Genomic DNA, 25,006 nt, shown 5'->3' with positions numbered 1-25,006 from the left:
GGAAGCGAACAGCGGGTGGCTTATAAGCACTTTGATTCAAATTCAGGATAAGGTCATCTGTCAGGACTGTCATTACACATGATTATAGTTGAGTGTTAAAGGCATCACTGTCTGAACTAAGTTTACTGCTCATTAAATCTGTGTTTGGGTCAAATAACAATAGTGACACTGTTACTTTAGTATGTTATTATGCTAAATTTATACATAAAGCACAAACAAAAACTATTTGGCTAGTAACAAGTAGCACACAACAGCATTTACTTACCGTCTTAGTCCGAATTAACCTCAAACAGAACTTGCTGAGTGAAAGATTTAAGGTTTTCTTTGTTTCTAAAAGGGACTTGGTTATCCTGTTTCAAAAGATGGCTGCCTCTACTGAACCTGGTTCTGGTTTTGCTGGAGGTCTCTTGCTGTTAAAAGGGAGTTGTTCCTTTCCTCTGTCACCATATACTTGCTCAACAGGAGCTAATGCAACAGTCAGTGACTGAGCTTCCTTAGAAATCTACTAACCGGTATTATGAACTACATTTGTCTGCACTGTAATAGGATTATATTAGAATATAAATTATTAAATTCTAATGTTTATCTCTGTATGATTAGAGTGATTAATTTAGTGAATATTTTTTTGAGGATAAATTTCTTTGAGTTGACACTACATAAATAAATACATTTTTAATTCAATTATGTTTTCTACTTGCAAATACCGTGTTGTGGGAAAGTTTTTACCCCTTCACAATTTTTTTTTGTTTATATTTCTCATGTTAGCCAATGTAAATATCAGTCAAAGACAACACAAATTAACACAAATACAGTGTTTAAATGAACATGTTTAATATTACTATAAATAAGGTTAGCATTTAATTCCAAAGTCACCAAAAGGCCCCACGTGTATTTCTGCCCAGACGCCTATTATTCCAGCCTTTTAGAAAGCAGCGTAACATGGTGAGAAACAACCAGCTGCGTCCAAGTCTCACTGCTCTTCATCGTCACTTACAGTTCAGGTAGAACGCTAAGTTGCTGCTTCATGTTTGGACGGCCATTCTGTCTCAGTGAAAGCTGACGAGAAGAACATTTATCATGACTGGTGAGAATAAAAATGCATTAAAGATACATTTATAACAGAAGTGAGTCCTGTAGACAGTAAGTTTGGGTGTTTGATTGTTCAGACCAGGTGCCGCTGCTTGCTGTTTGTTTGTCCGTTGGTCTGCTGTTGCTAGTGCTGCTGCTGCTGATTCTGACAATTTGCTGCCTGAGGAGGAAGAAGAACAAGCAGGATCAGTATCAGGAGCTGATCAGCACGGTGCCATCGGTACCGGCCCACTCTGCTCCGGTGATCCCTGTGTCTCAAGGCTTTTGTGCCAGGCAAGTACCAGTAGCAAATATTAGTGGATGTATTGAGAGTAACCCCAGACAAATGCCAATCCAGAGAACCTAAATGCTTTGTTGTTTGTTTGTTTATGCAAGGCATGGTGAAATCCCTTTCTCTTTGCCTCCTCGCTGTATTCCACAAAATACTGCGGTTCTGAGAGATGTTGAGAGCCAGGAGAAAGAAAAGGAGGGAGCGATGAAGATGGATGCTCAGCGAGACATTCTGGCTCACCGTGGGTCACTGTCAGTGAGAAGTAGGTCATAAGTGCCGTAGTTACTACACAAAAGAAATGCTTTTAATTTGAAATCTGCAATTTAGACTTTCAAAACTTACATTTAAAAATTAAACCTTCATTATTAACCTTCTGATTGATGTAATAACTATAATATGTTTCCGATAACTAATACTGATGCAACTTATCCCAGCACAGTGAATAATTAAGATTGTGTTTATGATAATGTTAGGTTTTACATTTCCAGCAATTTAATTAGTAATTCTTGTTTCTGAATTTCCTTGATTGGTATTTTTGCCTCTACAGTGAACAACAGAGAGATTTTCCAGTAGATCGGGCTAGCAAAGAGTTGGTAGTATCCAAAAACTGTTTGTATTCTGATTTATTTTTCTGCGTCCCTGTTTTTTTTTAGGTTGGTACCCAGTGGGGTCGGTGCTGACAGGTCTGTACTCTATGACCCCTCTGAACGAGGTGGCGGCTCCTCCTCTTGGCATGGCCACTCGCCTCTGCTTCTCTGTAGAGTATCGTCACAGCAGCGAGCAGCTCGTGGTCTCCTTGCTACGCCTCAGCAACCTCCTTCCCCGTTTCCACAGCAACATGACACTGGTGGAGCTGCGGCTTCTTCCCGATGACCGGAGGCCCCGGCAGGCCAAGGCCCGGGGGACGGGGCCTGACCCAGAGTTTAACGACTGCTTGATTTTCCAGGCAAGGACATGTGGTTGAATTTACAACTTTGAGTTCACAGGAGCATCTACATACATATGAGCATTATTGAAAAGTTAATTTACTTTAGTAATTGAGTTTAAAAGCTAAAACATATATTTTAAACTCATTAAACTCTGAGTGAGAAATGACTAAGCTAAAACAAACTGCAAACCTCAGAGTGAAGACTTAACAGCTGTCCAGCAGACATTGCTTCACAAGGAGGGTAAGCCATAAAGGATCAATATCAAACAACGCAGCTGTTCACACAGAGCTTCATTCAGGTATATTAATGGAAAGTTAAGTGGAAGGAAAAATGCAATACAAAAATAGATAATTGCATCCAAACAAGGTTTCTAAAACAAATCCAACTGAGGAGTTTTTTGGGGGAGATATAAGTTTGAGATATAAAACTAAGTTTTATCAAGTCCGAAGTCGGAGTAGCCATCTACCAGGAAGTAATATTCAAACTTTCTGTGAAATTGAATGTTGAATTCTCATTAACGGTAAACCATAATTACCAAATGTAGGAGAAATAAACACTTGATATACATGTTACAAATCTGTGTAAGCGCAACAATACACACTTGTTTAAAAAGACATGTCTGCTCAGTGTGTGTGTGGGTGTGTGTGTGCCTTACAGGTATCAGCAGTGTGTGTGTTGCGGAGCACCCTTAGTGTGTGTGTGCTGAGTGTGGAGAAAGACGGTAAACGGCATGCCGTGGGCAGAGCGTTGTTTCCCCTGGAAGGGGAGCTTGGTCAGGCCGGCAGAGTTCTGTGGAGAGACCTTGATCCCGAGGAGGTAACGCAGGTAAACACCAACACGTCCACACACATCCACAAAGAGGTGATCAACATGCTCAGAATGGTTCTGCCGTCTAACCTTCGCCAGTGTTCAGTGCTGGGTGATGTGCAGATATCCCTTAGCTACAGTTCATCCCTGCAGCGGCTCTCGTTGGTGGTTCTGGGAGCTCGAGGCCTTCAGCTGCTCACAGATGCAGGTTTGAAGAATTTCATCAAGGCTATAAAATCAAGGCTTTTACCTGCTCAGTGCACCACAGCACGCGTCTACGTTCCCGCAGGTGTGTGTGTCCAGGTTTGCTTGCAGATACACACTCAGATGGTAAAGACGAAGCGTAGCTGTGTGGTGAAAGGCGAACAGAATCCCATCTTCAACTACAGGATGACTTTTAAACTCCGACCGCAGCACCTGGATGATGCCTGTTTAAGATTTGAGCTGCAGCATCCAAACGACAACCGCTCAGGTGAAAAACTTTTTAATGAGTCATAAAACATACATCTTTCTATCAGAACTTCTTAGATCAGCTGCTTTCATGGTTAAAAAGAACATTTTTATGACTGTCAATAAGAGAAGAGCTAAGTAAACAATTTTGTTGCCCACCATCAGCATACTTCAGCATTCACCATAGACAATCAAATCATGAATGTCTGCAAATTCTCCTTAAGATTAGTCCACAAGGCTCAGAAAATGACAAAAAAATGCTAGCCCTGCATTTCGGATTTAACAGGCTGCTGTAAATGTTAAAGTTCACAACAACCAGAAAGAGATTAAGCATTATTGCTGGTTTAGAAGCGTTAAAACACAAAGCCTCCCCTCTATAGAAAGAGTAGGCAACACAAACAAGTGTGTTGTGTTAAATTTTAAACTAATGTTAAAAATTACAAGTAGATCGCTGACACTTTTGAGATCTCATCGTGTTCTTGCCCCCTCACAGATTAGCTGTTAGCTTTAGCTTCCAGGACCAAATAATGGGCATTTATTCTAAACCAATCTACTTCAGGTAGTGGAGGCATTAACTAATTATGACGCTTTATCAGAACCTCACATGATTGCTTTAAAGTAAGACCTTTGTCAAAGATCAGCTGTTCTTGCTTTCAGAACCTCCAGCCCTGCTGGGAGTGCTAGTGTTGGGTCCCTTCATGTACGCCAGGGGTCTTCAGCTGCAGCACTGGATGGACATGATCAACAAGGCACAAGAGCCGGTTAGAATGTGGCACAGACTGGGCCGGGCAATATAAATCCCAACACAGCATTCAGAGGCTAAAGGGGAGAAAAAAACCTTCAAATATTTGTTTATTTTAGACTCAAGTCCAGTCTCCAAGAGCTATTATTAGTGAAGGTGTGCTTAAAGCTGAAGCTCCGGAGCATATGTTTCAAAAAGCAACATAGTGCTTTGTAAGTGTTGATTTGATTTGGTTGGCCACTCAGTGAGGTTTCAAGGTCCATATGGAAGAATCATGGTATTGGTAGTTTGACACTTGGTTCAACACGTCAAAAGGAAGTGAATCGTTGTTCGGACTACGTAGTCTGGAGCTTCGGTGTAAATTAAAGCTGCTCTTCATACTTTTCGCCACCAGATGTCACTGAAGTGGTGAAAAGCTTTGAGTAATTGACTTTTTTCCCCCAATACAATCTTCAGAAAGCTTAATTTGTTAGCGAGCCATTCAACTGATTCACGTGTGTTTTGGACAAGGGTTTGCATCTAAATGTATCAGGATAGCAGCTGTCAACAACTGGGCTGAAAAAAATTAAGGATTTGCCAATTTCTTGTTTATTTTTTTTAGATAAATTACCAGACCCTGTAGTTTAACTGCTCCAGTTTGTCCCTCCATTTAACCTTCAGTCCCAGACACATCAATAATATCATCAAAATTTGACATTAATTAGAGTTGGAGATAAAAAGAAAGACTTTAATTGATTGTCTGCAGGCCTTGCAAAAGTACTTATACCTCTTGCATTAATGTATTTAATTTCCCTTTGGAAATAAAGTATTTTTAAACTCCCACTATTTGTATTTCATTTGTTTTATCTTGTTTAATTTATGCCTCTGTTTGTAAACTCTTATTCTTCATTTTTCTGTAAAGCACTTAGAATAATCTTGTACACTAATCCTTAAATGGATTTTAACTGAACACAATAAGCCTTTAGTTTTGATTTGACACTAAATAAATAAAGTGAATTGAACTACAATTAAAGTTTAAAATTATACTGTTAATAGATATATGCGTCTTCTTGACATGTGACTGTCTAACAAATAGGAGACATAAAATCAGAATCAAAAGGGAGCACTCAGACATGAACGTACTGCTGCTGTCCAGCAGGCGGCGGCTCGCTTACTTGGTCCGCTGTGCGCAGTCGCAGTAGGAACCTTGGCGAGAGAATAAGGAAGCCATCCTAGGCTGCTATGAGTTTGTTTGTAGCTGTCTATTCATCATGAAAATAAATGAAAACACATTACTGGAGGGACACACAGTGTTACTGGTTCCATATAAAGAAGAGCATGTCCCCAGGTCAGTACCAGCTGTTATGGTTCGGGTTATTTTTGATCCGTGCAGGACTTCTTTGGTTACCCCGTAGAAACGATACGTTTAACTAATTTGAATCTTTATTTTTAGCTAAATATATTTAATTTGCTGATCTTTGAGTCAAAGATGAACTCAAAATCAAAATGAAACAGAACCACTTGCATAAATCAAAGTGTGTTTAAAATGCACTTCAACTTATCTTAATTTGCCATTGAAAATAAATCAAACTATTTCTTTTAAATACGTTAAAAGTAACTTGCTTCACAAACCGACTACTACTAGTTTTTTTTTCCAGAAATAACTTATTTTAACTGTGATAAATGTAACAAGTATTAATTTTGTTATTAATCATATATAGTTTAAACCACTGGCCAATAATCAGTGCTGGTACATCCTCTTGTTTTCCCCAGATATCATGAGTGGATGAAATCTCCTGAGCTGCAGCAGCTGACTGCATCGGAGCCGCTGAGCCTGCAGCAGGAGTACGACATGCAGAAGAGCTGGAGGGAAGACGATGACAGTACGGTGCCACAAACGCAAACAATAACTATGAATCAGTCAACGTTTAACAAAGGGTTCACATTTGTTTTAATTTTCAAGCTGCAACTTTCCAGAATGCACATTTATTATCTTGGACAAGCAGCGCTGGGTGGACCCAGGTGTCGATGAGGAGCAGTGCATGGTGGGAGATGTCAACATCTTCCTGACCGACCCCTCGGATCCATTCTTGGCAGAGCTGGAGGTCATGATAGCAGGTGATGCACATTCTGCTTGTTGTTCAGAGCCTTATTCTAAAAAATAGTTTGATTTTTTTTAAATTATTATTATTTTGTTCCTCCCTCCCTGAACAGAGCCCAGTTACAGAGGAAGAGGCATCGGGAAGGAGGTGACTCGCATGATGATGAGCTACGGTGAGAAGTTGTTGCTGTTTGTCACATTATAACCTAAACCTTCCATGTATTTTTTTTAACAGATTTTTATTTTGAGCTCCCTAGTGTATCAAAAGGCAAATGACTGCTGTGAATGCAGTATTTGGTTGGATATAACATTCTAGCTGCCATGTTAAGGACACTAATCATAGCCAACAAAGAGAACAGAGAGGAAAATGTTTATCGATTTGTATTAGCACCAATAGTTAAATGAAATGGGTCCTGCTTTTCAAAATTTAAAATATGTGATCAAAACAAAATAGCTCAGAAATGTTACGTTATCCCGTTCAAATAAATACATTTGCATTGATTTGAGAATTGTGTGTTCTTCACCAGGAATCACCAAACTCGGAGTCAGAAAGTTTCAAGCAAAAATTGGTCTGGACAACCAAGTCAGCATCTCCATGTTCAAGAAGCTGCAGTTTCAGGAGGTAAGGAGATGACTTCAGGTCACTGCGCAGGAAGATCAGACGGTAATCGCCATCTCTGCAGGTTTCTGTGTGCAACGTCTTCAAAGAGGTGACCCTCGAGCTGATGGTGGACGACTCCATTCGGACCAAGCTGCAGGAAGACGCGGCTTACACGAAGGAAAGGGACTACAAGCAAACATGCTGCAGCAGACATGAACTGGTTCAGCAGTGAGGCGGACTACTGTGAGCTCCATCGTCCAACCATTATTTGTGAAACAGAAAGACAAAGGCTTTGCCTCCCTCGAGGAAGAGAGCTCTCGTTTTGGTCCAGATTGCTCACCGGCAACCTCAACAAAACGCTGCAGGCAACACGGTCATAAGGCCTTCGGACAGTTTCACTGTTCCACTGCCAGGATGAAAGCAAACCTAAAGCTAAAACTGAATAAAGTCTTCAACAAAAGGTCAGATAGATGGATGCTTCCTACTTACTTTGTATTTTCCCAGGCCTTTTTAAGCAACCACGCTCCAACACGCTGCCACCTTGACAAGTGCACATCTGTATGCTTTTTGCTCATGGGTATTCCTAATGAGATACTGCTCACAGGTGGACTCCATGTACTAAATAGGTGACTTCTGAAGGTCTTCATTTGCTGCATTCTATTAGAGCTGAAGAGGCTGAGTGTAGGAACATGCCACACTGTTCAGATGTTTATAAAAAGAGAAAGTTTGGAAACATTGGATTCTTTAAGCTCTAGTGAAAACAATAGTTTGCTCCTCAGAAATAACATGAAAACTCACTTTCTTGCATCTTTGGCAAAAATGTGCCTGTTTTTTTATTTGTCATGTAGCAAAAATGACTCAATTACCAGCTGCAAGCATTTACAGCGTTTGCCTGCGAGATTTAACAGGAACAGCGACCTATATGGAGAAGGCACTGCACATGCTCCGACAGCGACAAGCTTTGGCACGCGCACACCTCTGACGACACTCCAGAGCAGTACCGACGTGTCCGCTTCACATTTAGCTGAACAGCTCAAGGGCAGCCTGCGCTCCAATTAATGTAAAGTGCAAAACGCCGCCCACAGGGAGATATTTAGCTGATGTAAGAAGAAAACAGGCCGTAGAAAGATTTTGACAGTAATTCCATAGGAATAAGTCTCTGTGCAGGCCTTCCACATCCCGGCATCGCAAACGGGAACGATGATTTCTACATGTTAAAAAAACATCCCAGAGACACCAGGAAAAGCCTGCAGCTCTCATCTCTGATGGCAGGGTTTAGTTCTTCGATGTTTGTGTGGACTCCAGGAGGTCCTTAGCAGTGGATGACAGATTGCGGAGCAGCTGTCTGACCACGCCCCCCTGCACTTTGGCCCAGGATAAACAGCCGTCCACGGCCGCGTTGATCGGCACGCAGACTTCTTCCCTCTGCAGGTCGGTCAGCCGACATGCGGCAGCAACTCCAGCTATTCCCAGCGTCAGCAGGAGGAGGAGCTTAAAAATCCAGCCAATGGGAGAACGCTGTGATTTAGCTGCTGGCTTCACGTCGACCTTTTTATCTGTGAAGACAAGAAAGGTGATGTTGAAGTTTCTTCAGCTTCTGAAGCCTCAAATTTTGGAAAGATGCAACAATCAGAATAAAAAAATTTTAGCCCCACTTGCTGCTTGCCCGTTCTTTTTCTTCTTCTCCTCGCTCTTCTTCTTCTGTTTGTCCTGCACAGCCAGAGCCGCCATCTGAGTGTTGTACTCCTTCCTTCTCCTCTCCTTCTCCTCCGCTTTCTCCCGTTTGCGAGCTTCCCTTTCTCTGGCCTCCCGCTCTTTCTGCTTCGCTTCCTTCTTCCTCTCCAGCTCTAAGTGCAAAAATGACATAAGGTCATCTCCCTGTTCCCGATTCATCATCACTGCGCAGATAAACGGGGTTCTGAGACATTTCGAACCATTTTGAAAATGCAAATAAAGTGAATTCGTCTGTTTTATGGTTTCAGGCTTTAAATATGACAAAGCACAGAGTTTAAAGAAAATAGAGAGGGATGGACAAACTAATCATTAGTGGATATATAGCAAGAAAAAAAATGTGATTAAAGCCATTTTCCTTGACTCAAGAACAGTGGCTGTCATATGTAGCTTTATGGATTTCAAAATAGCTCCAAGAATAAAATATTTCCTCTTGAGGGGGTGGAGGGGTGGTACATTTAATTATCTACCTTTTTCTTTCAACAGGCGTTTCTCTCGTGCACGATCATACTCTTCCTGTATGGCTCTCATGTGCTGTAGGACCTGAAACACACCAACATTCGAGTTTTTATTTTTGAGCTGGCCTCAGTTAAGGCCAGAGAAACTGGTTCCACAAACACCGGTATCATATTTTCCAAAAGAAACATCTTAAAGATTCCCAAGATGTCAGGGGAAATATTATAGAAGGACTGGTGAGAGAAACGTCTAATTTCAAATAAGGTGTGTGTCATTATGTCAGCATTCAAACATGTTTGCAGTAGTGTAATGGTTTGTTTCTTCAGTACCTGGGCAGTTTGCTCTAATTGATTGGAACCATGAATTCTAGTGAAATTAAATCTCGATCTATCAACGTTTTCTGATGACATTAATAAAATGGGGAAAAGAAGAAATCTTTATGGAATCATTTAGTTCTTGTGTAAAGCTGCTGAATGTGTTGCAGCCACCTTAGAGGCACACTGTTTGCACTGCTTCTCATCCAGACAGTCTCCTGCCGCTTTGGCCAAACCTGGCTCCAGAGGATTGTCCTTCAGGTCAAGCCACTTCAGACTCTAAACAAAAGAAGAAAAAATAAACAGTAAGTCAACAATACTGCTAACATTGCACATATTATCAGTATTTGAGACTTTTTGGCACAACTGTACAAATAAAATATGTTCCTACCCACCCTGAGCTGAGAGAAGCTGACAGGCAGGACCATCAGCTTGTTGTTGTAAAGGTCCAGGTGTTGCAGGTTCACCAGGTTCCCCAGGTCATCTGGCAAACAGGTAAGCTGGTTTTTACTCAGGTCAAGCTTCACTAAATGGATGAGGCTGCAAAACTCTGGCTGCGTAAGAGAAATGGGGTAAAGCAGACAACAATCACGTATCTGAACATAACTGTGTTATGAGAAGAAAACTATATTAAATGGCAAGCAGCTGCAAATATACATTTTCAAGTTCTGCTACAACTGAGCTTAAGTCGAGGCTTTGACTAGACAATTCCAATATCTTAATATGACTAAATCTAAACCAATAATTTAACTGTGGCTCTTGCTGTATATTTGGGGTCTTTCTCCTCCTGCTAGATGGTGAACATACACCACCTATGGATTTCTTTCAACAATGGTTTTATTCTTAGTGGTATGATCTAGAGCAGCAGGTGCCTTTGCAAACATCTGTCTGCCCTTTCTAGCAATTAAAGTAATTTAGGTCACAAAGTTAGCAATGTGTGTGTTTGATACTTACAGGAAGGGAGATGATGTTGTTACAAGAAAGGTCCACGACTGTGGCTTTAGGAAATAAAGACTGTAGGAGAAAACAAAGCAAGATTTAGATTAATAAAAACAACTGTATTCCTAATCATTGTAACTTATTAAACTGTATAAATATCTTAATTCCAACGGATTTAACAGTGTGACTTCTTCAGTTTATTATTTCACAAGATGAAGATTAACGTTCTTGTGATATGTGATATTAGAAACCTTGGATGACTAAGGAGGTGTATTCTATACTGAGGGAGCTTAATGCTGCTTTCAAATCTGGTGACATGGACACACTTGAGAGCCTGCTGACCAGCAGTATCTCCTGCTGACCAGCAGCATCTCCATCTGGTCTGGAAGCTGCAAGGCCTCAGACAGGAAATCTCTGCGAAGAGTGGTGAAGACAGCGGAGAGGATCATTGGGTCTCCACTCCCCCCTATCCATACCATTGCACACAGACGCTGCTTAGCCAGAGCAAGCCAGATCCTCTCTGACTCCACCCATTCTCTCCATGGTCTGTTTATCCGGTTGGCATCTGGCAGGAGATTCCATAGCATCTGCTGCAGAACAGCCAGACTCAGAAATAGCTGTCTCCCACTGGCCATAAGATTGCTCAACAATCCCATCGCTAAACTGGGTGAGACTGCTTGAAAATACTAAGTTATATACATTATTATTTGTTTATTATGTAATTGTAGGCACACTTGTGTTTCTGTGTGTGCTCCGGTGGCCAAGCGATAACATTTCATTACCAATTTTACTTATGTTCCTTTGAGCAATGACAGTAACATCAGTCTAAGTCTAGTCTAAAAATGCATTAACCTGGGAGGCAGGTTAGTTAGCTAGAAGGAAATAGCTAAAATGCTTATTTTAGGAAAAAGTCTAATATTAGTGCACTGCCTAAATACAAAAGAAAAATCTGCAGTTTCAGCAATATATTTATTACTCCATACAGCCAAGGCTACACAAACAAAAATAGAATCAATTGACATCACAGTGTTAGGAAGGTGGTTATAATGTTATGAATGATAATGGACGTGTGTTGCACTGACTGATTATTTGGTTACAAAGAATGCACAAAATAATAAGATAATCGGAAAACACAGGAAAAGAGTATTGGATTTAAGTGTGTAAATGCATGAATTGAGGTTTTATTCGCAGATAATGATGAAATAAAAGCTGCTGGGAGACTTACGAGCTCTCTGACGGGCACATCACTGAGGTTGCACAGGCTCAGGTCCGCCTCATTCCCGCTGATTTTATCCTTCAGGTTTAACACTTTGGGTTTGCTCATCCTGACGTCTGGAGGGGAACACGGCAACAGAGTTCACCAGATTCAGAACCGAGTCAAACAGTTTTACTGCACACACTCCTGATAAGCAGACAACAGGAAACACAGCAAATCTAAACGCTTTACGTGACTGCTCACCTGGGGCAACGGCCGGAGCAGAACTGAGTCCAATAGTGACAAGAAGGAGACAGAAATCGAGCGTTTCGGGGTGTAAATATAAGCCAGTCGAAGAATAATCTCTGTTAGAGTTATGTATTTAGAGCTCTGACTGCCTCTCAATGAAAATCCACGTCATTGGTTGAGCAACGTGGCGACGCTAACGAGACAGCGCCCTCTATCGTGGCGGAGGATACAGCAGGTAAACGAGTAGCTGCTTTTCTTTAGTTTTTTCTCAAAGATTTATATATATTTTGTTCTTTTTATAAAAAATAAAATCATAAATAATGTACAAAAAGCGTAAGCATTTATAAATGAGCACCAATAAGAATGTCTGCATAATTTAAAGGGAGACTTCACCAGCATAGAAAGACCTAACTTTAAGGTTAGTCATGCACCTAAATAAATGATCATTTTAACGATAAAGCAGGGAGCTTCCTTACCTGACCATTTACAGTATCTAAAAATTTCCATATGGATTTATTTTTCATATAAAAACAAAAGTATGGCTGCCTTTTGTAGAAAACGTTAATATCATTCTTTTTTGTCAAATAACTTTTAACACAAAATATATATATAAAAGGGATTGAATGATATTTTCCTTTGTATGATTTTTTTTAGTCAACCAGGCTCTACACATTCACAACAACTTGGAAAATTGTAGCTATACTTGTAATAATTTCATCCTCTTCGTCAAGATATTTTTACATAACTTTAACTATCGTAATAATGGGAGAAGCTGCAAATTAAACCAGAAAACAGAAAATGATTACTCTAATCCTCAGATCAGGGTTTCTTGTTTTAGGGTTGTCTCTTTTAGTGAATATCCAGAATAATCAAGGCATCCAGTCATGAATGATAAACGATAGAAGTTTTTTGGCTTCCTCAAAACAAAAGTGATAGGTTTATTTTTGTCCTGCTTCCGGGCAAACATCCTAAACAAAGTTAATAATATACTACAAAAGATTAATAAAGTACTACAAAAGAGAGAAGTTAAGTAAACATAAAAAAGAATAATAATATGAGAGTAATAATATAAAAAGAATAATATGAAAACATAACTTGTAAAATAAACTCATAAGTAAATAAACAGGAGGATAATTTTTCTAACAAAAAGTGGTTATTTCAAAGTAGTCCAAAGGATTTACCACAACTTCTCATCTGTCTAAGCCAGATAAATGATGTTACACAACATCTGACTGATGGGGTCAGATGGGCAGTCGGTTTGCATGCCTGGAGACATGTCTGAGTCTCTTAAATGGAAATGAACACAGTATCCATTCATAAGTCTTCCACAGAGGCTTTAAAGAAAAACCTCTGTAAGCTTCAAATGTGACAAGCATGGTGCAAGATAAAAAAAATCATCCAACATTGTCAGGGAGGCAGAAAATTTCTGCTGTTGTCTAAAGAGAGTCTTTTTGTTGAGAGGAGATATCAAAAACTCCTAATGAAATAACTTTTTGACTTTGTTGGCAATTTGTTGACTATTTTTAATATGTGCAGTTCAAAAATGTCTTGTTTGTTAGAGGAGAATTGGCAGAGTAGATCGAGGTGATAGAAAGGCGGCAGAAACTTAATTAAACCACTCAGTAAAATCAAGGGATGCAAAATATCCATCCATCCATCCATCCATCTTCTTCCGCTTATCCGAGGTCGGGTCGCGGGGGTAGCAGCTTCAGAAGGGAGGCCCAGACTTCCCTCTCCCCGGCCACTTCTTCCAGCTCTTCCGGGGGAATCCCGAGGCGTTCCCAGGCCAGCCGAGAGACATAGTCCCTCCAGCGTGTCCTGGGTCTTCCCCGGGGCCTCCTCCCGGTGGGACGTGCCCGGAGCACCTCACCAGGGAGGCGTCCAGGAGGCATCCTGACCAGATGCCCGAGCCACCTCAACTGGCTCCTCTCGATGTGAAGGAGCAGCGGCTCTACTCTGAGTCCCTCCCGGATGACTGAGCTTCTCACCCTATCTCTAAGGGAGAGCCCAGCCACCCTACGGAGAAAACCCATTTCGGCCGCTTGTATCCGCGATCTCGTTCTTTCGGTCATGACCCAAAGCTCATGACCATAGATGAGGGTGGGAACGTAGATCGACCGGTAAATCGAGAGCTTCGCTTTTTGGCTCAGCTCTCTCTTCACCACGATGGACCGGTACAGCGCCCGCTTGACAGCAGACGCTGCGCCAATCCGCCTGTCGATCTCCCGCTCCCTTCTTCCCCCATTCGTGAACAAGATCCCGAGATACTTAAACTCCTCCACTTGGGGCAGGACACCCCCCTGACCCGGAGAAGGCACTCTACCCTTTTCCGGCTCAAGACCATGGCCTCGGATTTGGAGGCACTGATCCCCATCCCGGCCGCTTCACACTCGGCTGCGAACCGCTCCAGCGAGAGCTGCAGATCACGATCTGATGAAGCCAAAAGGACCACATCGTCTGCGAAAAGCAGAGATGAGATCCTAAGGCCACCAAATCGGATCCCCTCAACACCTTGGCTGCGCCTAGAAATTCTGTCCATAAAAGTGATGAACAGAATCGGTGACAAAGGGCAGCCCTGGCGGAGTCCAACTCTCACCGGAAACGAGCCCGACTTACTGCCGGCAATGCGGACCAGACTCTGACACCGGTCATACAGGGACCTGACAGCCCGTATCAAAGGGCCCGGTACCCCATACTCCCGGAGAACCCCCCACAGGGCTCCCCGAGGGACACGGTCGAATGCCTTCTCCAAGTCCACAAAACACATGTAGACTGGTTGGGCGAACTCCCATGCACCCTCCAGGACCCTGCCGAGGGTGTAGAGCTGGTCCAGTGTTCCACGACCAGGACGAAAACCACACTGCTCTTCCTGAATCCGAGGTTCGACTATCCGACGGACCCTCCTCTCCAGGACCCCTGAATAGACCTTGCCAGGGAGGCTTAAGAGTGTGACCCCTCTATAATTGGAGCACACCCTCCGGTCCCCCTTTTTGAACAGGGGGACCACCACCCCAGTCTGCCAATCCAGGGGAACTGCCCCCGATGTCCATGCGATATTGCAGAGTCGCGTCAACCAACACAACCCTACAACATCCAGAGCCTTAAGGAACTCCGGGCGGATCTCATCCACCCCCGGGGCCTTGCCACCGAGGAGCTTTTTAACCACCTCGGCGACCTCGCCCCCAGAGATTGGAGAGCCCAACCCAGAGTCCCCAGGCTCCGCTTCCTCAGTGGAAGGCATGTTGGTGGGATTGAGGAGGTCTTCGAAGTACTCTGCCCACCGACCCACAACGTCCCGAGTAGAGGTCAGCAGCACACCATCCCCACTATAAACAGTGTTTGTGCTGCACTGCTTCCCCCCCCTGAGACGCCGGATGGTGGACCAGAATCGCCTCGAAGCCGTGCGGAAGTCTTTCTCCATGGCCTCTCCAATCTCCTCCCACGCCCGAGTTTTTGCCTCGGTGATTATGCAAAATATAATCTCTGAATTTACAACATTTTGAACTTTAAAGCAGATGAGCTACAGCTGCAGAAAACCAGACAACTGGGATCATAATTCACAAAGACTCACCAGACAGAAACAGATTGCAAAAATATTGCCCGATCCAATGAATCTTTATTTCGGCTGCAACAATCTCATGATACAATCAGACCTCGGTGTCAACAAGGTCAAAACATGGATCCAACCTAAAAAAAAAACAGACTACCATGTCATGCAGAACCACATTTCCATCTTAGCTTCAGTCAAATCGTTGTGAAGCCAGTGAAAATTAATCCGCTCCTCTGTGCAGCTTCAGACCACTTAGGGATTTTAAAGTGAAGCCAATGACTCCACAGCAGCACCGGGCTCACAGTGAACTCCCACCACAGATAAAACCAAATAATCTGCAGCCCCACTGCCAGTGGCAGCTGTTGCCTGGGCACACGTCCAAAAGAGGAGGAGAAGGATGGCACAAAGAGTCGCATCCTGCCAACGCATCAAAGATGTGACTGTCAGTAATTCCAGTAGTGTTTCCCTGGAGATGGATGCTTTCTCTCCTTGGTGGCAAAAGTTGTGTGAGGCTGTGAGAGGCCAGTAAAAGAAGGTTGACACAGGGAGGCATTGTTTTATGTGCCATGACCTTTGTACGCAGGACAGTCTGTAATTACAGCTTCTCTGTACTGTTACTGTTCTACATATTCACCCGTTTTCTTTTGGAAACAAGTACTTTCTACCTTCCTATTTCAAGTTGTTGAATTTTATGACGTCTTACGCCTGGATTATTCAGTCGCAAAACTGACAGCTTTTCCAAATGAAAATCTGAGGCCTGTGATGCGTTCATATTTTGGAGAACCACCATCTGTTGACATTTTTCCAAACTCATGTTTTTATTCGCATAAAACTGAAAACAATAAGGTGCTATTTTGTGCTGCTCTCTATAGTTTTAAATTGTCTATTAGTTTGCAGGTCAGAGTCATCATTAACCCTATAATAAAATAAGATGTTCTGTTAACACTTTTTTCCCCCTGTGTTCTGCAGTTAATTGTTGTCTATAAAACAGGTTATGTCTTTGCTAGTGTTTATTTATGTGACGGCAGATGGCTGTTGTGTGCACACAGGTTGCATTTCAGGACTGGGCTCCGCTCCGCGGCGCCCCCGTCCGGCCTACCGCTGCACTGCGCGGAGAAGCTGTGCGTGTGTGTGCGTGTGCGCCCGGTGAGCGACTGCCGCTGAAGAGACAACGCCGCTGTCTGCTGTCAGGTAAGAAAACCGCCGACACATTTCCTTCATTTCACCGAATTAATCAGCGAGTCATCACTTGGTAATCGAAGACAGAGGCGCCGACGCGAGCGGGACGCAGCGTCGTCTTTTCTCCATCGGCATTCCTTGTCTTGTCACTTCATATATTTGTGTGAGGTGGGAGAGGTTTTGGCCTCCATGCGTTTCTACGGCCAGAAACATCCCGCTCAGGACTGAAAAACGCTTTTTTCTTGCATCGTCTGTCCGCGCATCTCCCCCTGCAGCCGCTTGTTCTTTCTTTCTTCTTTTTGCTTTCAGTTGTTTTTATTTTTATGCACCATGCGCCGTCTCCATCCTCCTCATCGATCCTCTCCCACAATAAAGGCAGAAACGTGTTTGTGTTGCAGCCATCATCGCTCCAGCCCCGGAGCAGCAGTCGCCTCTCCACAGCCACGGCATTCCGCGTGTTTTCTCCTCATTCCCCGCAGGGATCAAATAAAAATGTCTCCACCATCCTTCTCGGCGCAGGTCCCCCTGTCCTTGAACGCTCTAACGGCGCTAATCCGCCGGAATATTTATAATCTTGTTATTGCGAGGTCTCAAGAGGACAATGATGTCATGGTTTTCGGTGATATTTACTCCAGTTTGGTGTCTGTGCGCAGTTCTTTTGTTGTCTCCGTTGCCTGCTTTCAGCTCAGCGCGTTAGTGTGAATTTTGGGCATTGAAGCCGTTCATTGCTTTCCTTGCTGCCCGTTATTCTGGATCTTTCGCTTCTTTCTTGCACCTCAGGGCCCGAATGGTTTCTCATGCATTCTTTATTCCCCCCTCACATGAAAATATGCATTAAATTGTGCATCCTAATCATTGCAAAACACGACCCAACTCCTCCCCCCCTGACTGCATTGATTATGTGTGTCTTTTGTGCTTTTATATAATGACATTTATTTAAGAGCGCAGACAGCGTGGGCCGTCAGGAGCCTGCGCGCCTGTGCCAAGCCCATTTTTCATTTGCTCAACAGTGCAGCGAGCCAGCTTGCTTATCTGTCACATATGGACTCCACAGTAATCCACCTGAGGTCAGTGGACACAATCTGAGCCGGAGAGCCTTTAAACGTGACCCCTTTGTGTGCTTTAATTGGCTGTTTTTAATGCAATAACACCTGCGGGTTTGTTGAGCTGCATGGATTTGGCGTCGGACACACCTTGTCCTCCATCCTCTCCATTTCATACTTGCAAAGCATTGATTTTGTGGGGGTGTGCATGTGTGTGTGGGGGTGTGTGCACGGAGCGGGCATGTTGTAGTCTGTAACCGCAGCTTGGAGCCACTCCAATCTGCCTGGTGAAAGGAGAAGAAAAAAGACGCTTCGGTGCCATCTTGTTAATGCTCCGATATAGTCTTATTTCTGCAAGTTTCTTTGGCTGGGATTGTTACTGTAGTGACGCTCAGGAATGCTCACCCAGACACGGACTCCTCCCCTATAAACTTTAGTGAAAACAGTGACTCTTCTGGACATACGCAATTTACAGAGGCAGAAATCAACGGAATTATTCTCTCTTTGTTTTGGCTTCTCATTGGACACAAATGTGGACAAGTTTTGTCAGTACAGATAGTATGTTTGCTCAGTGTGGCTATTTGTAGTGTTTACTGTTTCTTTTAGTTTAGTTTATGTACAGCTGTTCTATTGTCTTCTGTGTTCACATACAGAAAATTTTAATGTGGTTCAGCTCATAAGCAGCCATTGTTCCCATATTCCTTCTTACAAATCTCAACATGTGCATAAACTATAATAAGACAAATATTTTGGCAATAATACTTTTAGTGTTGTTTTTTTTCTTCCCAGTGTTTTCACCAATCGAATGGTGTGCCTCCTCAGCAAAGCGGTTAAAATTGTACCACTTTGCAACAAAACTTCAGTTATGTGAGGCTATTTTGGTCATTTATTTAATCAATGTGTTAAGAAAACATTCAGGATAAAATAATGCAGGAAATATTTCATTACATTTCCAGACATTTCCCTGTTTGTCACAAAATGAATAAGATTGTTTCTTTTTCTTTTATTCCCCTCGTGTTAAGCATCTGTTGGACAGATGTCAGGTTTCACTGCAGCTTCACTCCCTGTGCTGCTTATGGAGTAAAACCATTATGAGGATGCCATTACCAGATGCCCCTCCTCGTTGATAATCCAATGCATTCCTGCTCCCCCTCCATCCTTTTGGGAGGAGCTGCAGCACATGTGTCAAGCAATCATCGTTTGTGCTGTTATGTAATTCTTTGAAATGTTTTTATTCAGGATCCTTAAAGGAGCAGAGCGCTCAGGCTCTGACGTGGAAGATTTGTGTGTACTGAACAAGGGTCTAATTCACTTTTATAATTCAAATTTCTTTTTCTGTCTAAGCTCACGTTTTTAGTTGAGCGACTGTTTGACAAATCTATCAAAAATAAATTACTAAATAAATAGTGCAAGAGAGCTTTAATATTTACAGTTTTTCACTATAGCTCATCTGGTGGTTAATGTGAAAAAAAAAACACTTTATAAATTGTTCTCAGTTGTCTATTCCCATGTGTCTTTGGAGGGCCACACTGGAGCTGCCGCCTGTCTCCAGTGGTAATGCTATACATTGTAATATATATTTTTGAAAACTGCTGCTTGAGCTTTGAAGAAGTTATGCTTCTTTAAATATTAATGTAGAATTTGGGATCACAAAGTTTAATTCTGTTGGTGTTGCTCAAACATGATATTTTGTTTGAAGGAAATTCACATTTCAAATTAAATAGTTACAGTATGTACGAAAGAGGATAGGGCCGCCGAAAAAAAAAAAAAAAAGAATTCTGAAATTAAAGTCAGAATTATGACTTTAATCTCAGAATTCTGACTTTGAACTCAGAATTCTGACTTTAATCTCAGAATTCTGACTTTCTGACTTTAAACTCAAAATTCTAAGATTAAAGTCAGAATTCTGTCTTTAAACTCAGAATTCTGACTTTAATCTCAGAATTCTGACTTTGAACTCAGAATTCTGACTTTAATCTCAGAATTCTAACTTTGAACTCAGAATTCTGACTTTAATCTCAGAATTCTGACTTTGAACTCAGAATTCTGACTTTATACTCAGAATTCTGACTTTAATCTCAGAATTCTGACTTTGAACTCAGAATTCTGACTTTATACTCAGAATTCTGACTTTAATCTCAGAATTCTGACTTTGAACTCAGAATTCTGACTTTAGTCTCAGAATTCTGACTTTGAACTCAGAATTCTGACTTTAATCTCAGAATTCTGACTTTGAACTCAGAATTCTGACTTTATACTCAGAGTTCTGACTTTAATCTCAGAATTCTGACTTTGAACTCAGAATTCTGACTTTAATCTCAGAATTCTAACTTTGAACTCAGAATTCTAACTTTGAACTCAGAATTCTGACTTTAATCTCAGAATTCTGACTTTGATCTCAGAATCCTGACTTTGAACTCAGAATTCTGACTTTGAACTCAGAGTTCTGACTTTATACTCAGAATTCTGACTTTAATCTCAGAATTCTGACTTTGAACTCAGAATTCTGACTTTGAACTCAGAGTTCTGACTTTATACTCAGAATTCTGACTTTAATCTCAGAATTCTGACTTTGATCTCAGAATCCTGACTTTGAACTCAGAATTCTGACTTTGAACTCAGAGTTCTGACTTTGAACTCAGAATTCTGACTTTAATCTCAGAATTCTGACTTTGAACTCAGAGTTCTGACTTTGAACTCAGAGTTCTGACTTTGAACTCAGAATTCTGACTTTGAACTCAGAGTTCTGACTTTAATCTCAGAGTTCTGACTTTAATCTCAGAATTCGGACTTTGAACTCAGAGTTATGACTTTAATCTCAGAATTCTGACTTTGAACTCAGAGTTCTGACTTTGAACTCAGAATTCTGACTTTGAACTCAGAGTTCTGACTTTAATCTCAGAATTATTTTTGTTTTTGGTGTCCCTAATCCTCTTCCGTACAATATGGCATCATTGCAGAAATAATAATAATAATAAAAAAAATCAAATTTAAAATAAATGAAATCCAGACACACAGTGTACAAACACTGATGGATATCAATGAAAAGGTAATATTGACAGAAAAATAGAAAACGAGACTTCATAATATAAGCTGATAAACTAATAAACATTATTTCTTGTTTTAAGTTTAACAATAAAGCCTTAAACTTGGAGCTCGGATGGTTTAAAAGCTAACAAAGTGGCTTAATGCCAAGGTATGATATAAAGTGAGTCAAAGATTTTTGTTTTAATTTTTGAACATTTTGGTCCATTCAGCCTAGCAACGCTGTCACACCATATGAACTGTGGACACCGGACACGTCAAAAAACATTGTCTTGCATGAGTGACGCAGATCTCATATATGTGTCACACAGCAGCACCACTGCTGTTTTAAACTGAACTGAAACTTTAATATCACAGAACTGACCTAAACCCGCTGCCAAACCAGATGCTTGAATCTAAAGGAGAAACTGAGAGCTTAACCTACCTTCTGATTAGTTTATATAATAATTATCTGACTCTTTGGGACAGTGACAGAACACTAATACTTCATACCCAAAACGATATTTTGACTCTTAAATAAGAAACAAATACCACACCCCTGATCCCAATATACATGTGGTTTTCAGTACGGGGCACATCAGAAGTCTCACACATACTTTGAAGATTTCGTAGGACTTGATGTTCAACAAAATCCCTCTCATTTCCTCACATTTCATCTGCATAACAATCAATTTCAAATAGGCCTGAATATATATTAATTATCATTTGCGTTTGTGTAGCAATATATTCATGAATAAAAAACGAGCAGAATAACATTTTAACTGAAATGTACATTTAAGCAAAATAGAGTTCATACATATTTAAAGATGATTAAAAATTTGAATCAAGAGACTTGCCTTGTTTGTCGAGACTCACTCAGCGAAACATGAAGAGGTCCTTTTAGGCTTAAGTCCAAATATGACCGCATCCAACAGCCGGCCTCACGTTGGACGGCTCTGCCCCGAGAGCTTAGGCTGGCAGAACCGAACAACATCATTGAATTTACTTCTTTGGATTGTATCTGGTATGTCTTTATCCTGCATTTTACTACAAAGCTGGAACATTCAAGCAACTTTTGGATACATGAATTTATATGGATTTATTATTCATATTCTAAATATAAAGAACAGTTATTTTGTTTTAGCTTCCTAAACATGCTATCTCACAAAGGGGTCCTGTATGTTTGCATTTACTCCAAGCTGAAAATAGAGAGGAAAAGCTGACAGAGTTCTAACGTCTGTCAGAAAAAGCTTCCCCTCATCAGACAGAAGACGAAAAGGCACAGCAGGCTTTAAAACTCCACTGTTCTGCTCAGTTAATTAGCAGCATGCTGACTTGAAGTCTGTGGCTCATTGCTCTCGCAGAACTGTGTGTTTAGATGTGATTTTGTCTCCGAGCATTCAGCAGTTAAACGATTTGCACAATTAAACCTCAAGAGTTCCTCATGTTTTGAATTCCTCATTGAAAGATTGTGGTTTGTAGATATTCAGCATGTCTTTAGCTCCTCTTCAAACTGGAAGAGAAAGTCGATTACGTCTCATTTGTTTTTCTTTTTTTTTAAGAAGGGCGCTGTAACTTTGAAGAAGAACAAAGTATGTGGAGAGTGGGTGCTGTTGGCGTCATTTGACACAAAACTGCAGTGTGTTTGTGTTCATCACTTATGGGCAAAAAAAACAATGCATGCTGGCCGGTCTTGCAAGACACTATAGATGGAAAATGAAAAGTGCCCCACCTTCAGCCTTCCCCATCACCACGGCTTTTCCCACACTGCAAAAGTAGAGAGCTAGCCCGCAGAAGCTGCAGGCTGGGAGGCTGAGTGAGCCGGCCGAGAGGCAAATGATGAGGAAAGTAGGTCAGAGATACAGAAGCAATCAAGCATGAGAGCAGAGCAGCATCGTCATCTTCCAGCTGAGCTAAGAGCTGCCCCGGTTGAGGAGACTGGCACACACACACGCCATCCGAGTCCCCTTTGTTTTTAGGTTTGACCTGATGTAGCTCTGAGGAATTACACAAGGAAGCAATCAGTGAAATTATGCAACATAACCTGTCAGGTTTTAATTTTACATCAAGCAGAAGCACGAAGCGTCTTCTTTGTTTTCCTAGTTTATAGCTAATGTGATAGACTGACAAAATATGCCGGGTTTTATGCATTCCGACTAACTGCGAGGTGTCAGTAGAGAGGTTAAATACACCTCAGTTTACTCTCTGGACAATGTCTTTTATCCAATACGACCTTCACAAAAAGGGTTTTCCTGATTTGTGTAGCTTCCCGTCTCATGACTCTTTATTTATCCAGTCCACATGTGTTTTGAGGGGCTGAAAAAGGCTAACAAACATGTCTGCTGGGGCTTTTTGTGAAGGTGATGTGAGATTATAGGATGCTGGGTTGCTTTAAGGACCATTGGTTCCTATGGACAACAGGATTGGTCAAACTCGTCAACAACTAGTTTGACTGTGGGCGTAGAGAGGATGTTGTCTGATTTGAGAACTTTTTTATTTTTTGCAGATGATGTTGGTTCTGTTTCTTTGTGTGCTGAAGCTGTAGAGTGAGGCCATAGTTTTCAACCATAAAAAGTGGATTTATACATTCACACCAGAAGCCAGTCTCAGCCTCAAGAGGAGGAAATCTACCTACTTCTGTTTTGGTGCCTTGCTCATGAGTGATGGTCGAATGAAGCAGGAGCTGGATGGATGGATTGGAGCCTTCTGAGTTGTGCTGCTCTGGTCTGTTGAAAAAGGGACAAAAAAAAGTGGAGCTTTTGACTCACAGGTCTCAATACTCCAATTGTCACGGTCCTGAAATATGAATCATGAGCAAATTAAGGAAACGCCATAAAAAAAAAAAATAGCATCTGAAGCCTTAGAGACAAAGAACATTCATTAGAAGAAAAAAATTTAATAGTTTTTAATTGTCAATTTATTGTTATCAGAATAATACCACAAAATATTGTGATAAAACTACCTCTTTGGAAAGAGAGTAATGTCTGGGTTTCCTTTCTGGGCCTGATCCCCTGAGAACTAATCTTGGATAAACGTTCTTCCCCCCTAACAGACAGAAGCAACATCCAGATCAAGCTTCAGTCTATTGTCTATGTTCTGCCATCCGATTTTATTTTTTACACATGAACAAAACACAAAGTCGAACTATTCATTAAAACGTTTTCACTTGAGACTGAGACTTATCGCTCCATCCGGAGTAGAAAATCCATCTTTTCATAGTTTTTCATGCAAGGTGTGTTGAGTAATAGTCACCATTTGGATTCTTGCATATGTTCCTTCGAGAGGAGAATCCAGGGCAGACCCAGAACTCTCTGGAGAGATTGTATATTCGTTTTAGCCCAGAGATGCTTTGGGATTCCACATGAGTTGCTGAAATAAGTGAACCTTTCATTGACATTTCTTATTTATTGAGATGCACCTATATGTTTGACAAGAATACAATTAAGAATAAAGCAATTTTAAGAGTTATATACATACTCAGCAGACCTGTCCAACACACTCTGTCACCCTGCACTGTGCTGAGAGCTCCTGGAGTTGTGTCAACATCCCTGTTGACCGCGCTTCTTGCAGAGGCGACGTCTGTGCCAAGGTCTCATTTTCACACGCCCTTGAGAGGATCAGGCTGCAGCAGCAGACCTTTTCAGCCTTTTCCCTTCGTGAAGCTGCAACAAACCTTTCTGTCATGTTCTTTTTCTGCAGGAGTTGAAATGTGTGCCTTTGTGTTTAGTCTAAAATCAGATCAACCTGAATTAACGGATGCGTCCTGATAGGGGTTTGCTGGTTAAATTACCACCAGCCTCTCCACGGTGGTGGTCCTGGCCTGTCACTAAAACACGAACCCTTATGAGAAGATGGCTAAATTATAGGAAATTATATCAACACAGATGTGTCATTGTGACTAAGCTTTGTTTAAATTTTAACATCCCAGTCTGACCTGGGACAAGATGTGTGCAGAGGGATTCTGGAGTGATGCGGATTACTTCTTTAACTGATTCAATGTTTAGCAATAGTGTGTTTTCTCATGGGTTTTAACCCTGTTTTACATTACTATACATGTGGTGTGGTGTGTATGTCTGTTGAGCAGCTGCAGGAGCCAGCTCTCTTATCAGCGCTGAGTTTGTTTGCTCTCCAGCTGTCGGAGCTCCCGGATGCAGCGTGAACGGCTTCTTGGAGGGATTGTCTTCGTTGGCAGTGTTACAGCTTTCTTCTTTTTCTTGTTTGGATTCTGTCATGCATGAAGTCACAATACGAGTTTTGTCCCGCAGCTCAGCGAGAGTACACTATTCATTGGATTTTCAATACAACACACACTCTGCCATTTATATTCAGCTGGTGTCTCCCTCTTTCACTTTACAGA

At 41.7% G+C, this 25,006-nt stretch overlaps 4 protein-coding genes across 19 annotated transcripts in view; 3 read left to right on the top strand and 1 right to left on the bottom strand.

Annotated features, from left to right (window-relative positions):
- Positions 1 to 795: 795 nt before the first annotated feature.
- On the top strand, positions 796 to 4,730 carry syt15 (synaptotagmin XV). The gene is made up of 6 exons (XM_028029088.1): positions 796 to 1,622; positions 2,014 to 2,306; positions 2,947 to 3,114; positions 3,196 to 3,304; positions 3,386 to 3,568; positions 4,204 to 4,730. Exons 1-6 carry the CDS (start codon positions 1,436 to 1,438, stop codon positions 4,341 to 4,343), a joined length of 1,080 nt encoding a protein of 359 aa, XP_027884889.1. The 5' UTR covers positions 796 to 1,435; the 3' UTR covers positions 4,344 to 4,730.
- A 726-nt stretch (positions 4,731 to 5,456) lies between these two features.
- nat9 (N-acetyltransferase 9) lies at positions 5,457 to 7,438 on the top strand. Its single transcript, XM_028030170.1, has 6 exons — positions 5,457 to 5,615; positions 6,041 to 6,150; positions 6,245 to 6,385; positions 6,482 to 6,541; positions 6,896 to 6,990; positions 7,052 to 7,438. Exons 1-6 carry the CDS (start codon positions 5,539 to 5,541, stop codon positions 7,199 to 7,201), a joined length of 633 nt encoding a protein of 210 aa, XP_027885971.1. The 5' UTR covers positions 5,457 to 5,538; the 3' UTR covers positions 7,202 to 7,438.
- Positions 7,439 to 7,771: 333 nt separating this feature from the next.
- On the bottom strand, positions 7,772 to 12,051 carry lrrc59 (leucine rich repeat containing 59). The gene is made up of 8 exons (XM_028030169.1): positions 11,869 to 12,051; positions 11,635 to 11,741; positions 10,425 to 10,484; positions 9,866 to 10,024; positions 9,645 to 9,749; positions 9,171 to 9,243; positions 8,625 to 8,816; positions 7,772 to 8,525 (listed from the first exon to the last, which is right to left on the bottom strand). Exons 2-8 carry the CDS (start codon positions 11,731 to 11,733, stop codon positions 8,245 to 8,247), a joined length of 969 nt encoding a protein of 322 aa, XP_027885970.1. The 5' UTR covers positions 11,734 to 11,741; positions 11,869 to 12,051; the 3' UTR covers positions 7,772 to 8,244.
- Positions 12,052 to 15,484: 3,433 nt separating this feature from the next.
- LOC114152030 (microtubule-associated protein tau-like) overlaps positions 15,485 to 25,006 on the top strand; it is a 34,444-nt gene continuing 24,922 nt past the window's right edge. For 7 of the 16 annotated variants that reach the window (XM_028029673.1, XM_028029672.1, XM_028029665.1 and 4 more), the window contains exon 1: positions 16,473 to 16,594. The gene's annotated coding sequence lies outside the window, so the exon portion shown is untranslated. Of the gene's footprint in view, positions 16,595 to 25,006 lie in introns of all 16 variants that reach the window. The other 9 variants (XM_028029659.1, XM_028029658.1, XM_028029663.1 and 6 more) reach the window with 9 other exon arrangements.

The sequence above is a fragment of the Xiphophorus couchianus genome, chromosome 10, assembly GCF_001444195.1.
Source record: "Xiphophorus couchianus chromosome 10, X_couchianus-1.0, whole genome shotgun sequence".
NCBI lineage: Eukaryota > Metazoa > Chordata > Actinopteri > Cyprinodontiformes > Poeciliidae > Xiphophorus > Xiphophorus couchianus.
Note: the sequence above shows the minus strand (reverse complement) of the source record. Positions and strands in the feature narration are given on the sequence as shown.

Bases quoted from the DNA above. Each gene is read 5' to 3' on its own strand.
- lrrc59 (XM_028030169.1), bottom strand. From the start codon at position 11,733: ATGAGCAAACCCAAAGTGTTAAACCTGAAGGATAAAATCAGCGGGAAT. The intron at 10,025-10,424 runs GTAAGTATCAAA...TCTCTTACGCAG, and splicing joins ACAACATCATCTCCCTTCCT to CCAGAGTTTTGCAGCCTCAT. The intron at 9,750-9,865 runs GTGGGTAGGAAC...TCTTTTGTTTAG, and splicing joins TCAGCTTCTCTCAGCTCAGG to AGTCTGAAGTGGCTTGACCT.
- nat9 (XM_028030170.1), top strand. From the start codon at position 5,539: ATGAAAATAAATGAAAACACATTACTGGAGGGACACACAGTGTTACTG. The intron at 5,616-6,040 runs GTCAGTACCAGC...TGTTTTCCCCAG, and splicing joins AAAGAAGAGCATGTCCCCAG to ATATCATGAGTGGATGAAAT. The intron at 6,386-6,481 runs GTGATGCACATT...CTCCCTGAACAG, and splicing joins GCTGGAGGTCATGATAGCAG to AGCCCAGTTACAGAGGAAGA.
- syt15 (XM_028029088.1), top strand. From the start codon at position 1,436: ATGCTTTGTTGTTTGTTTGTTTATGCAAGGCATGGTGAAATCCCTTTC. The intron at 2,307-2,946 runs GCAAGGACATGT...TGTGCCTTACAG, and splicing joins ACGACTGCTTGATTTTCCAG to GTATCAGCAGTGTGTGTGTT. The intron at 3,115-3,195 runs GTAAACACCAAC...AACCTTCGCCAG, and splicing joins ATCCCGAGGAGGTAACGCAG to TGTTCAGTGCTGGGTGATGT.